The sequence below is a fragment of the Carcharhinus amblyrhynchos genome, chromosome 13 (assembly GCF_965287045.1).
Source record: "Carcharhinus amblyrhynchos chromosome 13, sCarAmb.v2.hapA, whole genome shotgun sequence".
Classification (NCBI taxonomy): domain Eukaryota; kingdom Metazoa; phylum Chordata; class Chondrichthyes; order Carcharhiniformes; family Carcharhinidae; genus Carcharhinus; species Carcharhinus amblyrhynchos.
The window spans coordinates 12637875-12652942 of NC_137336.1; the positions used below are offsets into that span (position 1 = coordinate 12637875).

Below are 15068 nucleotides of genomic sequence, written 5' to 3' on the forward strand. Positions count from 1 at the left end.
ACCATACAGCCATTGCTGCCAGTGATTAACTGCACATTCATGACCACCCTCGGGGTTTGTGCCCATTTTAAAATATAAAACTCAGGTCTTTATAAAGTCCAGTATTTCTGTGTGTAATCCCCTGTTTTTTTCTGCATCTTTGTAACAATCTTTATTATTCTATGTATTTCCAAGTGACAATGTTATCTCTGTCTCAGTTTTTCTCACCTGTACTCAGAGAGAACACAGCTAATTCAAAATGGGAAGACTTTGAAGCTAAGCAAAATGATTCTCAGTGATCAGTTGAATGTTCCTTGGGTTTGATGGCAAAGACCCTGTAGAAGGTTGACATTTCTTGTTCCTGTTCAGGATTGTCCGTCCTCCAGAAAGTGCTAGACACGGCAGCAGAGAAAAACTGGCAGGTGACAGCAGTCAGTGTCGAGACCACCACTGAAGAAGGTTATCGGATGCTTTTCAAAGACCTGGACAAGAAAAAGGACCGGCACGTCATCATCGACTGCGAGGCCGATAAACTCAGCACCATCATGAATCAGGTGACCCTGGGACAGACACTAGGCAGCCGGGGTTGGGGTGGGGGGAGGGACAATTGGAAAAGAGGGTACTCAGAGGAGGAGTGGCTAAGTGGGGGGGGGGGGGGGTGATGATGAAGGGGGTGGGATCAATCTGAAGACGAAATGGAGATGGCAATGGGAGAGCCGTTGAGCTAGGAATCGGCCTGGAGGGCCAACTATATTGGAAAGTCCTACCAGTTATGAACCACTCACTTTAAGAAGTTCTCCTCCTGTAGGCAGTGGGAGATGGTGGTGTACTGGTAATGCCATTGGATGAATAATCCAGGGGCCCAGATTAATGCTCTGGATACATAGGTTCAAACCCCACCATGGCAGCCGGTGAAATTTAAATTCAATTATTAAAATGTGGAATTGAAAGCTGTCTAAGTAACGGTGACCAGCAAATTGGCATCAATTATTGTAAAAAGCCCATCTGTTTCACTAATGCCCTGCAGAAAGGAAATCTGCAGTCCTTACTTGGTCTGGCCTACATATGACTCCAGACCCACAGCAATGTGGTTCACTTTGAAAATAAACCATTTGTTTCAAGGTAAATTAGGGAGAGGATGAGCCAGGGTGTGTTCTTGATTTTGATTTGATTTATTATTGTCACATGTATCAGTATACAGTGAAAAGTGTTGGTTCTTGCACGCTATACAGACAAAGCATACCATTCATAGAGAAGGAAAGGAGAGGGTGCAGAACGTGGTGTTGCAGTCATAGCTAGGGTGTAGAGAAAGGTCAACTTAGTGCGAGGAAGGTCCATTCAAAAGTCTGACAGTAGCAGGGAAGAAGCTGTTCTTGAGTCGATTGGTACGTGACCTCAGACTTTTGTACCTTTTTCTCGAAGGAAGAAGGCAGAGAGAATGTTTGGGATACGTGAGGTCCTTAATTATGCTGGCTGCTTTTCTGAGGCTGTGGGAAGTGTAGACAGTATCAATGGATGGGAGGCAGGTTTGTGTGATGGATTGGGCTACATTCACGACCTTTTGAGTTTCTTGTGGTCTTGGGCAGAGCAGGAGCCATACCAAGCTTTGATACAACCAGAAAGAATGCTTTCTATGGTGCATCTGTAAAAGTTGGTGAGAGTCGTAGCTGACATGCCAAATTTCCTTTCATACAAATTGTGTGTGTGTGTGTGTGTGTGTGTGTGTGTGTGTGTGTGTGTGTGTGTGTGTGTGTGTGTGTGTGTGTGTCTGCACGTGCCTCTGTGTGAGTGAGTTTGTGTGTGTGAGTGTGTGTGTGTGTCAGTCTGTGTGTGTGAGTCATTTCATGTGTGTGAGTGAGTGTGTGTGTGAGTGTATGTGTGTGTCTGAGTGAGTGTGTGTGTGAATCAGTCTGTGTGTGAAAGTGTGTGTGTGTATGAGTGTGTGTGTGTGTGTGTGTGAGTGTGTGTGTGAGTCAGTCTGTATGTGTGAGTGTGTGTGTATGTGGTTCTGTGTATGTGTGCGTGTGTGAATGAGTGAGCGTGTGTGTGTGTGTGTGTGTGTGTATGTAAGTGTGTGAAAGAGTGCGTGTGTGAGAAAGAGTGTGTGTGTGTGTGTGTGTGTGTGCGTGTGCATGTGTGAGTATGTGTGTGTGAGTGAGTGAGTGTGTGAGTCAGTGTGCGAGTAATTCTGTGTCCATGGAATGAGTGTTTTTATGCCCTTTCCCATGCTCCATGCTTCATGAGGGTAAATGTTTATTGATAGCGGGATCAGTAAATAGCCTGTCCTCGCTGATGTGAACTGATGGAAGGAGAGCCTTCCGGTGGAGGAGAATTTCCTGATGGGAGATGAGCCAATTTCTCTGTCTGCAAAAAGCCCAAGGTTTAAGTTGTTCTTTGCTCAATCATTTTGTGGCCTTACATTTCTCACACCACAGGCAGTGCTGTCTATTTGTTCTGCTGTAGCAAGTGATGCTGTGGGCTTCAGAATTTTCTGAGCAATTATTTCACCTCATTTCACCCAGCTCCCTTTTAATCCTCCTTGAAGCTGGTGTCTAATTCTATACAACATTTCCTCAGAGTCGCTCCATCCTTTCCGAGTTCTCGGAGATGGAGCAGAGTTCTGGGACCCGGAGGCTGGGTTTAAGAAGCTTGCTGTCCGGGTAGATGGTTAATGTTTTCACACCCATCACATGGGACAAACCTTGAGCTGCCTTTGACACAAGTAACAGAACGTGTTGTATTTTCTGCATTTTCAGATCATCAACATTGGAAAGCACATCCGAGGATATCAGTACATCTTTGCCAGCCTGGTAGGTTTACATCACAACTTTACCACAGGAATATTAATGCTGCATTGTTGTTCTTATAAGGAGAAAGGGATGATCCAAATGATCACAGAGCAGCCAATCTAGCAACAATGGTAGGAAAATTGTTGAAAAGATGGCACAGTGGTTAGCACTGCTGTCTCACAGCACCAGGGACCTGGGTTTGATTCCCAGCTTGGGTCACTATCTGTGTGAATTTGCACATTCTCTCTGTGTCTGCATGAGTTTCCTCTGGGCGCTCCAGTTTCCTCCCACAGTCCAAAGATGTGTGGGTTAGGTCGATTGGCCATGCTAAATTGCCCCTTAGTGTCAGGGGCGCGAGCTAGGGCAAATTCATGGGGTTTTGAGGATAGGGCCTGTGTAGGATTGTGGTCAGTGCAGACCTCCCTCTGCACTGTAGGATTCTATGATTTCGGAAGGAAAGTATAAATCGTCATTTATAAGGTACAAATTAAACAGCGTGGATTTGTAGGAGACGGGTGAGGTCTGACTATTTTGATTGAATTTTTTGAGGAGGTAATGAAGGTACATTTAATGACATCTACAGGGATTTTAGTGAGGCTTTTGACAAGGATCTCCCCAGCAGCCAGGTTATTAAAAAAAACATAGAATTCAAGGACAAGTGATAAGTTGGATCCAGAATTGGTTCAGTAGTAGAAAGCAAAGACGTAATAGTCAACAAGTTTTTTTTTCTGACTGGGGTACAGCATAAAAGTAATGGTGTGCACATTCTCTCGGTGTCTGTGTGGGTTTCCTCTGGGTGCTCTAGTTTCCTCCCACAGTCCAAAGATGTGCAGGTTAGATGGATTGGCCATGCTAAATCACTCCTTACTGTTCCAAGGCGTGGAGGTTAGAGAAATTGACCAAGCTGAATTGCCCCTTCATTTCCCAAGATGGGTAGGTTTGGAGGATTAGCCATGGTAAATGTGTGGAGTTACGGGGATAGAGTGGGGGAGAGAGCCTGGGTAAGATACTCTGTCAGAGAGTCGGTGGGCCAAATGGCCTCCTTGTAGGGATTCTATAATTCTGAGTGAAATGTGGGGAGGGAAGGGGTGGGTGGGGCAGGGAGGGGGGGAAGGTGGAGGCGTGCAGGATTAAGAAGATGACACAAACATTGGCTGTGTGGTTGACAATGAGGGGAATTGCTGTAGATTGCAGGAAGGTATCAATGGACAGGTGAGCACCAAAAGGCAAATAGAATTCAATCTAGAGACGCATTTGGGGAGGTCAAAGAAGATAAGGGAATATTCAATAAATGGCAGGACACAGAGAACTGTGGATGAACAGAGTGACCTGGGATTGCGTACCTATCAATCCCTGAAGGCAGCTGGACAGGTAGAAAAGATGGCTGACAAGGATACAGGATATTTTATTACTTAAAACAGAGCACTTTCCCCAGGCGATGAAAGGATAATACAGAACACTGACTAACCACAGCTGGAGAACTGCAAACCTTTCTGCTCACGGCATTCCACTAAGGACGCGATTGCGCTAGAGAGGGAATCATAGAATCCCTACAAGGAGGCCATTTGGCCCACCGACTCTCTGACAGAATATCTTACCCAGGCTCTCTCCCCCACTCTATCCCCGTAACTCCACATATTTACCATGGCTAATCCTCCAAACCTACACAGCTTGGGAAATGAAGGGGCAATTTAGCTTGGTCAATTTCTCTACCCTCCACACCTTGGAACAGTAAGGGGCAATTTAACTTGGCCAAACAGACGTTGATGGGAATACAGTTTTACAACAGGGGAAAAATTGTAAAGACTGAGATTATCTTCTTTGGAGCAGAAGATTCTGAGAGGAGATTTTACTGAAGTGCAAAAATTATGGAAACATAGATAGAGTGGATAAGAAAAACCAATTGCTTTTCAGATAAACATGAAAAAACCAAAAGGCTGAGATTTAAAGTAATTGACAGAAGGATTAGGGGCAGTTTAAATGATCCAAGCTCAGTGAGTGAGTGACCAGCCCTGAATCCCAGCTCAGTGAGAGACCAGCCCCGAATCCCAGCTCAGTGAGAGACCAGCCCAGAAAGAGACCAGCCCCCAATCCCAGCTCAGTGAGAGACCAGCCCCGAATCCCAGCTCAGTGAGAGACCAGCCCCCAATCCCAGCTCAGTGAGAGACCAGCCCAGAAAGAGACCAGCCCCAAATCCCAGCTCAGTGAGAGACCAGCCCCCAATCCCAGCTCCGTGAGACACCAGCCCCGAATCCCAGCTCAGTGAGAGACCAGCCCCCAATCCCAGCTCAGTGAGAGACCAGCCCCGAATCCCAGCTCAGTGAGAGACCAGCCCAGAAAGAGACCAGCCCCAAATCCCAGCTCAGTGAGAGACCAGCCCCCAATCCCAGCTCAGTGAGAGACCAGCCCCGAATCCCAGCTCAGTGAGAGACCAGCCCAGAAAGAGACCAGCCCCAAATCCCAGCTCAGTGAGAGACCAGCCCCCAATCCCAGCTCAGTGAGACACCAGCCCCGAATCCCAGCTCAGTGAGACACCAGCCCCGAATCCCAGCTCAGTGAGAGACCAGCCCCGAATCCCAGCTCAGTGAGAGACCAGCCCCCAATCCCAGCTCAGTGAGAGACCAGCCCCCAATCCCAGCTCAGTGAGAGACCAGCCCCCAATCCCAGCTCAGTGAGAGACCAGCCCCCAATCCCAGCTCAGTGAGAGACCAGCCCCCAATCCCAGCTCAGCGAGAGACCAGCCCCGAATCCCAGCTCAGTGAGAGACCAGCCCCCAATCCCAGCTCAGTGAGTGACCAGCCCCGAATCCCAGCTCAGTGAGAGACCAGCCCCCAATCCCAGCTCAGTGAGAGACCAGCCCCCAATCCCAGCTCAGTGAGAGACCAGCCCCCAGTCCCAGCTCAGTGAGAGACCAGCCCCCAATCCCAGCTCAGTGAGTGACCAGCCCCCAATCCCAGCTCAGTGAGAGCCCAGCCCCAAATCCCAGCTCAGTGAGTGACTAGCCCTGGATCCTAGCTCAGTGAGAGACCAGCCTTGACTCATAGAATTATAAAATCCCCACAGTGATGAAGGAGGCCATTTGGCCCATTGAGTCTGTACTGACAACAACCCCAACGAAACTCTATCCCCGTAACCTCACATATTTACCCTACTAATCCCTCTAACCTACGCATCCTGGGACACTAAGGGGCCATTTGCCATGGCCAATGCCCCTACCCGCACATCTTTGGACTGTGGGAGGAAACCGGAGCACCTGGAGGAAACCCATACAGACATGGGGAGAATGTGCAAACTCTACACAGACAGTGATCTAAGCCAGGAATCGAACCCTGGCCCCTGGAGTTGTGAGGCAGTAATGCTAACCATCGTGCCACCATGCTGCCCCAGCTCCCAGCTCAGTGGCCTTTAACTATTGAACAGTCCTAGCACCCACAGGTAACCTGTTTCTCTTTGTTTGTTTTGTGTGGAAGGGTTTCTTGGACATGGATCTGGATAAGTTCCAGTACGCAGGGGCGAATGTGACTGGCTTTCAGATTGTGCGGCCTGACAGTGCTCAAGTCTCAAAATTCCTGCAGCGTTGGAAGAAACTGGATGGCAAAGAGTATCAGGGAATTGAGGGGCATAAACTGAAGGTAAGAAGTTTCAGTACATTGGACAGCTCACTCCCCCACTCAGTATTCAATCTTTCCTGGTGAAGTCAGTAAGTCACTCCTGCTCAGCAAAAATAATGTGGTTGAGGCTCAGAGCAACTGTTAATAAGGACAGAAGAAATAGGAATAGGTAAAGGCCGTTCGATCCCTCCAATCTGCTACATGCTTCACTCAGGGGAAGGCTGCAGAACATGTTGATAAGGTGATTAACAAGCTATAAGCGATATTTTCCCTTATAAACAAAGACAGAAAATCTAAGAGCAAGCAGGTTATGGCTGGTACAGTATGAAATGTATATTAACTGGAGTGCAGCACACAGTTCTGGTCACTGCATTACGGAAATAATGTGACCGCACTCGAGAGAGAGCAGAGGAAATTTCATAAATACTTCCATCAAATTAAAGGCACTGTGAATGAGTTGGGGTTGAAAAGTGATAGAATTGGAAAAGTAAATGTGTGTGCACAGTACTCACAATGCAACTGTACCCCTGAACCACCCAAACTTCCACTTGCTGCCCTACCTCCCTCCACAACACTGTGAGCCCCTTATTGTACAGCACAAAGATCTATCCATCTCAGTCCTGAACATCCTCAATCACTGAGCATCGACAGGCTCTGGGCAAGAGAATACCAGTGTGACCTTGCCTCAGTATTTATAGTCGCATTCTCAGTACAAAGTGTGCCATTCTCCACAATCTATGTCAGCATAATGGGAAGTGGGGTGGGGAGAAAGGGAGGAGGAGGGTCTGGGAGTCAGGGATGAGATTGAAATGCAGAACTGGATAAAGAGTGTGACTCCCCTCTTGGGGCTGATTCTAATTGCTGGCTTGTAACTTTAGGTGGGTTGATAATGGGATGGGGATGGGTGAAGGGTGCATCTTAAATGAACTCCTTCTGGGTCCTGCTGTGATTGTTAATTGTATGCAGGTTCAGAGCTCAGTGCATCCTGTCCACTGACGCGGCTGTCCAGGACAATAATGTGCAGAGAGGCATTAACAGCCCAGATAACAGTGTCAGAATAAACCCCTATTGATAGAGTGAGTCTTTCAGGCACTTGAGGATTTCAGCAGCTTGCTGTTCACACGCTGTCAGCTTCTCACTTGTCTGAAACATTTCACCAGGGTAGTCTCTGGATTCTCACGTCCCAGTTCTCAGATACATGCTCACTCACACACCATATCCATTTCCATTCTGACAGTACACATCAGCCATGACCTTTGATGGAGTACTTGTGCTATCGGAAGCCTTCAAGTATCTGCGCAAGACACGGATTGACATCTCGCGGAGAGGCAACGCGGGAGATTGTTTGGCAAACCCGGCCGTGCCTTGGGGTCAAGGGATTGATATTCAACGAGCTTTACAGCAGGTATTACACCATCACAGGGGATCCCTCTATACTGTCTGCTCAAACAATCCCAGGGCAGGTAGAGCGTGGAGTTAGATAGAAGCAAAGGATCCCTACTGTGCAAAAGAAAGCAATTTGGCCAAGCGAGTTTATATAGACTAACAAAAGGGCATCTTATCCAAGCCCACTCCCCCTGCCCTAACCCACAAACCAACACATCCACCATGGCCAATCCACCTAACCTGCACATCTTTGTAAAAAACCAGCATGTCTTTCGCACTGTGGGAGGAAACCAGAGCACTCGGAGGAAATCCATGCAGACAAGGAGAGAACACGCAGACTCCACACACACTGGAGGGAATTTTCCCATCTTGCCACGGTAATCATAGCAGGCAAGGGGACAGACCATCCAAAGGTCCGTTGAACTTGGGTGAGAATTTCCAGTTTTGGGATGAGTGAGGCCGGAAAATCCCACCCACAATCACTCAAGCCTGGAATGAACACAGGTCCCTGGTGCAGCATGGGGTTAGATACAGAATAAAGCGCCTTCCATATTTTCCCCCATCAAACACTACCAGGACAGGTATAGCATGGGGCTAGATACAGAGTAAAGCTCTCTCTACACTGTCCCCATCAAACACTCCCAGGACAGGTATAGCACAGGGTTAGATACAGAGTAAAGCTCCCTCTACACTGTCCCCATCAAACACTCCCAGGACAGGTACAGCACGGGGTTAGATACAGAGTAAAGCTCCCTCTACATTGTCCCCATCAAACACTCCCAGGATAGGTACAGCATGGGGTTAGATACAGAGTAAAGCTCCCTCTACACTTCTCCATCAAACACTCCCAGGACAGGTACAGCATGGAGTTAGATACAGAGTAAAGCTCCCTCTACACTTCTCCATCAAACACTCCCAGGACAGGTACAGCATGGAGTTAGATACAGAGTAAAGCTCCCTCTACATTGTCCCCATCAAACACTCCCAGGACAGGTACAGCATGGGATTAGATACAGAATAGAGCTCCCTGTTCGTGATAACGTTTGTTTTATTTTTGATTGCCCTCCAGGTTCGCAGTGACGGACTGACTGGGAACATTCAATTTAATGAATACGGACATCGGACCAACTACACCGTCAATGTGCTGGAGCTGAAAAGCGATGGAATTAGAAAGGTAAATGTCTATTACACAGTACCTCCAAACTATCCATATCCTCACCCCATCCATACCCTCACCCCATCCATACCCTCACCCCTTCCATACCCCACATCACTTGTTCCCCATTGCAATTAACCATCCATACCTCAAATTACTCATCCGTTGAATCCACCCATCCTCTCAAACCACTAGTACTTCCAAAGATATTGTTCAAAAGGATGTAGATGGGTTTAGAAGATGCAGAGAAGGCAGATGTGTAGTTTGGCGAGGTGGGGTTGATGGGGTTGAGGGATATTAAGTGAAGGTGAGGAGGTGGATTTAAGAGATAAAATGACATGGACAGATGGTCTGATGGCTATTCTGAGAAGGTGGGTATGAAATGATAGGTTTATCAAGTGTCCCGATTCTGGTATATTTGCAATGGTGCTTTAGCATTATTTGTCACAGACAACGAGCAAATCAAATCACCTCCTTGTCACGTTGCCCTTGCTATTAACACTGCATTTTACAGATTGGTTATTGGAACGAAGATGACAAGTTTGTCGCAACTACAGGGGACCATCACACTGGCAACGACACCAGCGGCATCCAGAATCGAACATATTTTGTAACGACAATCTTAGTAAGTGTTACAGTTCTGAGTATTATTAATGATTGGGTTTCTGAGTGACCTGAGCACTGGAACAACAAACTTCTCACATTTCCTAATGTGCAGCCAAGGCAGGTGGATAGCAATAAGTAAGAGACCCATCATGATCTCATTGAATAACAGAACAGGCTCCAGGGACTGAACCTTCACCTGTTGTTAAGGTATTTTTCTGAAATAGTTACACAATGTATGCTGCATGAGACACGATGTTCTGAAAGGCTTCAAGGATCATATTAACAGGAGGAGACCATTCAGTCTGTTGTGTCTGTTCTGCCATTTATCGAGTCAATGGCTGATAGGCACCCTAACTCCATTTACCTGCTACAGTTCTGTAAGCTTCAATGTCCTTCCATAAAATGCTACCATAACTAAAGCGAAATACTGCAGGTGCTGGAAATCTGAAGATAAAACAAAAAATGCTGAAGATACTCAGCTGGTCAGGCAGCATTGGTGGAGAAAGAAACAGAGTTAACGTTTCAGGTCAATGGACTATTCGGAAACCTCACTGACCCAAAATGTTATCTCTCCCTCTTGCTAGACCCTGAGCATTTCCAGCTTTTTCGGCCTTTGTTTAAAACATCTATCAGCCTCCGATATAACTTTTAGAATTTAATCCCACTAATTCAGCAGCTTTGTGGGGAGGGAACTTTACTTTTTCTCTAAGTGTGAAGGAGTGTTTCCTGCTGTCAGTACTGGATAGACTGGCCTTAATTATAAGTTTCCACCCACTTTCTCCTGAAGTTTTTCCACCAGCGGAAATAGGGTAAATCCAAAGAAACTATCACTTAAAAGTGTTAGATTCTGACATATTTCAGTAACTGAAACATCAGTGATGTCTACATCAAGTTTTAGCACTGAAGAGGTTTGGCTGGCTACAGCAATGTGACAGCTGCAAGCAACGACAAAGGCTCAGGCTATGTTCTTGAGACAGATCTCAGGTGGAAGTGTCATCCCATGAGGTTTGCACCAACCGTTATCTCCCTCCCAGCTGACACACTTTGCAACCTTCTGCTCATCCTAAACAATTTCCAGTATCCTGAACATACCAAGACGCATTCCCCCTTCAACTCCTTTCTCCAACTGGGTTATTAACACTACATGAAAGATAGGTTACAAAGTAGGAACACGTCTCATGAGTACAGAGTGTTCCGTTCTCTCCACTGAGTGTCCCGCGTATGACAACTCATATCACTGTTATATCATGATCTACATCACTCATTACCATGACTATTTCATTTAGTACACAAATAGGGATGTTTTACTTGTATTAATTCCTGGTATTAACCTAATGAACCTTCTCTGAACTGTTCCTAATGCATTTACATCCTTTCTGATATAAGGAGACCAATGCTGCATGAAGCACTTCAGATGTGGTCTCACCAATGTCCTGCATAACTGAAGCATAAGCTCCCTAACCTTACATTCATCCTGCTTGTTGTACCCACATACTAGCCTTTTATGATTTGTGCAGTAGGACACCCAGATCCCTCTACACCACAAAGCTCTTCAATTTCTCATGTGTCACATGGAGGTAGTGTGCTTCTTTTTTATTCTTTACTTTTCTACCTCTCATGATGAAAGGGTTAATCACACAAGTTTAAAAATCACGTAAGCTGCATAGAGAAAAATATGTGAAACCACAGGTCTTGATTAAAACAGACCCAGATAAGAGTCAAGGACCATTTAATTGAACAATGTGCTGCTGCAGCTCATGTTTACCCATTAGAACAAGGAACCATGGAAAGGGAGGTTGATTTACCATTGTTCAGAGTTATAGCTATCATTGCTTGTGATATAACATTCACAAGTTATAATTGGACATTATATCCTTATGAATGCATGATGTAACCTTAATCAATAACTGTTATTGAATAGAGATAACTCCTATACTTTTATTGGTATACGCTTATTACTTTTATTTGAAGTTGAAACTATAATTGCTTGTGTATTTCTGAACTCTGCACTCTGACTTGTCTGAATGACTTAGTAGCAGTCTTGCAGTGCTGCAGTTTCTCAATAAATCATCTTGAAACCACTTTGCAACTTTGTCTAGCTACTTGAGGAGAACAATAGTTTTAAATACAAGAAAAACATTGTGCCAGACCTGTCATACTTAATGTCACCAGAAAGTTTAGCAACTGTACTTTCAATCATTTCATTCAAGTCATTTATATGAATTGTAAAAAGTTGAGGTTCTAGTACTGTTCCACATGACACATTACTCGTTACATCTTGCAAACCAGAAAATGAACCATTTATGACTGCTCCCTATTTTCTGTTAGTTACCTATTCTTCTAACCATGCCAAAATGTTATCCACTACACCATGATATATTTTCCGCAATAACCTTTGATCTGTGACCATATCAAATGCTTTCTGGAAATGCCTTCCGGAAATCTAAGTACAGTTCATCCACCAGTTCCCATTCATCCATAGCACAATGTGACTCTTTTCAAAAAACGTATCCTCTCATGACTCTGCCTGATTACAATGAGTTTATCTAATTCATCTTGAATAATAGCTTCTAACATTTTCTCTATGACAGATATTAAACTAATTGGCCCATAGTTTCCTGCTGTTTGTCTCCCTCCCTTTATGAATAAAAGAGTTACATTCACTATTTTCCAATTTAACAGAGCCTTCCCGAATCTAGTGAATTTTGGAAAAGTAAACCAATGTATAAACTATCTCACTAGCGACTTATTTTAAGACCTAGGATGAAATCCAATAGGACCCTTGACTTGTCAATCCCTGTTCCAACAATTTTCTCAGTTCCACTTCCCTGGTGATTGTAATTTTCTTGAGTTCCCCCTTTCCATTTAGTCTTGGAGGCATAGAGTCATAGAGATTTACAGCATGGAAACAGGCCCCTCGGCCCAACTTGTCCATTCCACCCTTTTTTTTAAACCCTTAAGCTAGTTCCAGTTTCCCGTATTTGTCCCATATCCAATAACCATCTTATCCATGTAACAGTCTAAATGCTTTATAAAAGACAAAATTGTACCCACCTCTACTACTACCTCTAGCAGCCTCCTCTGCTCACACTCACCACCCTCTGTGTGAAAAAAATTGCCCCTCTGGACCCTTTTGTATCTCTCCCCTCTCACCTTAAACCTATGCCCTCTAGTTTTAGATACCGCTATCTTTGGGAAAAGATGTTGACTGACTATCTAACTGATCTATGCCCCTCATTATTTTATAGACCTCTATAAGATCACCCCAAGCCTCCTACCCGCCAGGGAAAAAAGTCCCAGTCTATCCAGCCTCTCTGTATAACTCAAACCGTCAAGTCCTAGTGGCATCCTAGTAAATATTTTCTGCATTCTGTCTAGTTTAATAATATTGTTTCTGTAATAGGGTGACCAGAACTGTACACAGTATTCTAAGTGTGGCCTTATCAATGTCTTGTACAACTTCAATAAGACGTTCCAACTCCTGTATTCAATATTCTGATCAATCAAACCAAGCATGTTGAATGCCTTCTTCACCACCCTGTCCACTTGTGACTCCACTTTCAAGTAGCTATGAACCTCCTTATTTTGCATTAATAATTCCCAACACTCACTTAGTTACATCTTTTCTTTTTAAAATATCTGTAGAATCTGTTTTCTAGCTAGGTGTCTCTTGTGCTCTAACTTTCCTTCCTTATTAATCTTTTTGCTATTCTTTACTGTTTTTTGTATTCTGTCCAATCTTCTGACCTGCCACCCATCTTTGAACAAGTAAACGCTTTTTCTTTGATACTATCTTTTAATTTTTTTACTTCACCTTGGACGGTGGGTCCTCCCCTTAGAATTCTTATTCCTTGTTGGAATGTAATTGTGCTAATACTGTCTTTGATGAATAGAGCTACCTGTGCACTTTATATAATTTGCTGCCCTCTCTAAATGTCACTTATCTTTCAGTATTCAGGTCTCAATATATGTCATCTGCAACCATGTCCCTGCAATGATTATCACATCGTACTTGTTTATCTCAATCAGCTCATCCGTTTTGTTTTGAATGCTATATGCATTCAGATCCCGAGCTGTGTTGTTATAGTTGAGATGCGCGTCTGTTGCTGAATAACTGAAGCCCAATGTGAAATCCATTTGAAAAGATCTCATCAGCAAACAATCAGGAAATCTCCAGCTTCAAATTGTGTCTATCATGTTTGGATAGAACAAACAATCCTTTCAAAATGTGAGCGCAGGTTTAAGAAGCTGGTAGTCAAGCTCTTTATTTCCATGAGAGACTAATGCTATCCCTGGGAGGTATGGTGGCACAGTGGTTAGCACTGCCGCCTTGCAGCTGCAGAGGCCTGAGTTTGATCCCTGGCTTGGGTTACTGTCTGCGTGGAGTTTACATGTCCTCCCCATGTCAGTGTGGGTTGCCTCTGGGTACTCAGGCTTTCTCCCATAGTCCAAAGGTGTGCGGGTTAGATGCATTGGCCATGCTGAATTGCCCTTAGTATACTGGGATGCATAGATTAGCAGTATTAGTGGATAAATGTGTGGGGTTATGGGGATAGGGCCTAGGTGGGATTATTGTTGATGCAAACTCAATGGGCTGGTTGGCCTCCTTCTGCATTATAGGGTTTCTTAGTACCGACAAAATACAATTAAGCACCTGGCAGTATAGCTCAGATCTTCTGGCCTTACACAATTCGGAGACCAACACAAATAGTTTACACAGTGGGAATTGAGGTGTTTTGTCTCAAGTCCTGAGGGACACGACTTCACTCCCAGTCTGACCTGCTCTGGGAGTGAGGGTAGTGCAGCCTGGTCACTCCCCGTTTGTTTGTACCCAGTGATGTGAATGAAACCACCCGGGATTTGTGCCCTGTAGAACGAGTGCCATTGACAGGAAACATCAATGAAAGAAAGATGTCAAGTTGTGGGAAGTAAAAACTCAGTAAACTGTGGATGAAAAGGTTCAAGGTTTCACTTTCAGGAACTGGGTGTTGGCGCAGACTGGAGAACATGAGAGCAAATAATTCAATCATGTGAACAAAAGAATGAGGTCATGAGTCAGCCAAATGGCTCTTCTGGCCTGCTCCAATACTCAATAAGATCTGGGCTGAACATTTTCTTTCCCACGTTATTCCCATATCCTTCATTTCCTTGATGTACAAAATTCTATCCCTCTAAGTTTTGCATGTACAACAACTGAGTATCCACCATCATCTATTTAGAGAATTCTCACCTCAGTCCTAAAGCACAGTGACTGGCAAAACAGATGCAGTAGGCTGAATGGCCTACTCCTGCTCTGCCATCTTATGGTCTTAAGTGGCCGCCTCCTTATCATAAGGCAATGAGCTGTGCTCCAGGCTCTTCAGGTAAAATAATCCCTCCAATGTTTTGTCTGCTGTAATAATATCCCGTATCATTCTTCTAAATCTCAGAGAGGATAAGTCCACTTCTACTCAATCTCTCTTCCAAAGACAGCCCCCCTCATCCTCGGAATCAATCGAATAAACTTTTCTTATAGCTGCTCTCAGTTGAGTATGTCATTCC

The 15068-nt window shown here is 44.9% G+C and overlaps 1 protein-coding gene across 4 annotated transcripts in view; it reads left to right on the forward strand.

Annotated features, from left to right (window-relative positions):
• LOC145351719 (glutamate receptor 1-like) overlaps positions 1 to 15068 on the forward strand; it is a 215923-nt gene that overhangs the window by 96505 nt on the left and 104350 nt on the right. For all 4 annotated transcript variants that reach the window (XM_080201294.1, XM_080201296.1, XM_080201295.1 and 1 more), the window contains exons 4-9: positions 349 to 533; positions 2736 to 2789; positions 6239 to 6400; positions 7617 to 7784; positions 8835 to 8939; positions 9436 to 9546. In XM_080201294.1, coding sequence (XP_080057420.1) covers positions 349 to 533; positions 2736 to 2789; positions 6239 to 6400; positions 7617 to 7784; positions 8835 to 8939; positions 9436 to 9546 — 785 coding nt within the window. The remainder of the gene's footprint in view (positions 1 to 348; positions 534 to 2735; positions 2790 to 6238; positions 6401 to 7616; positions 7785 to 8834; positions 8940 to 9435; positions 9547 to 15068) is intronic.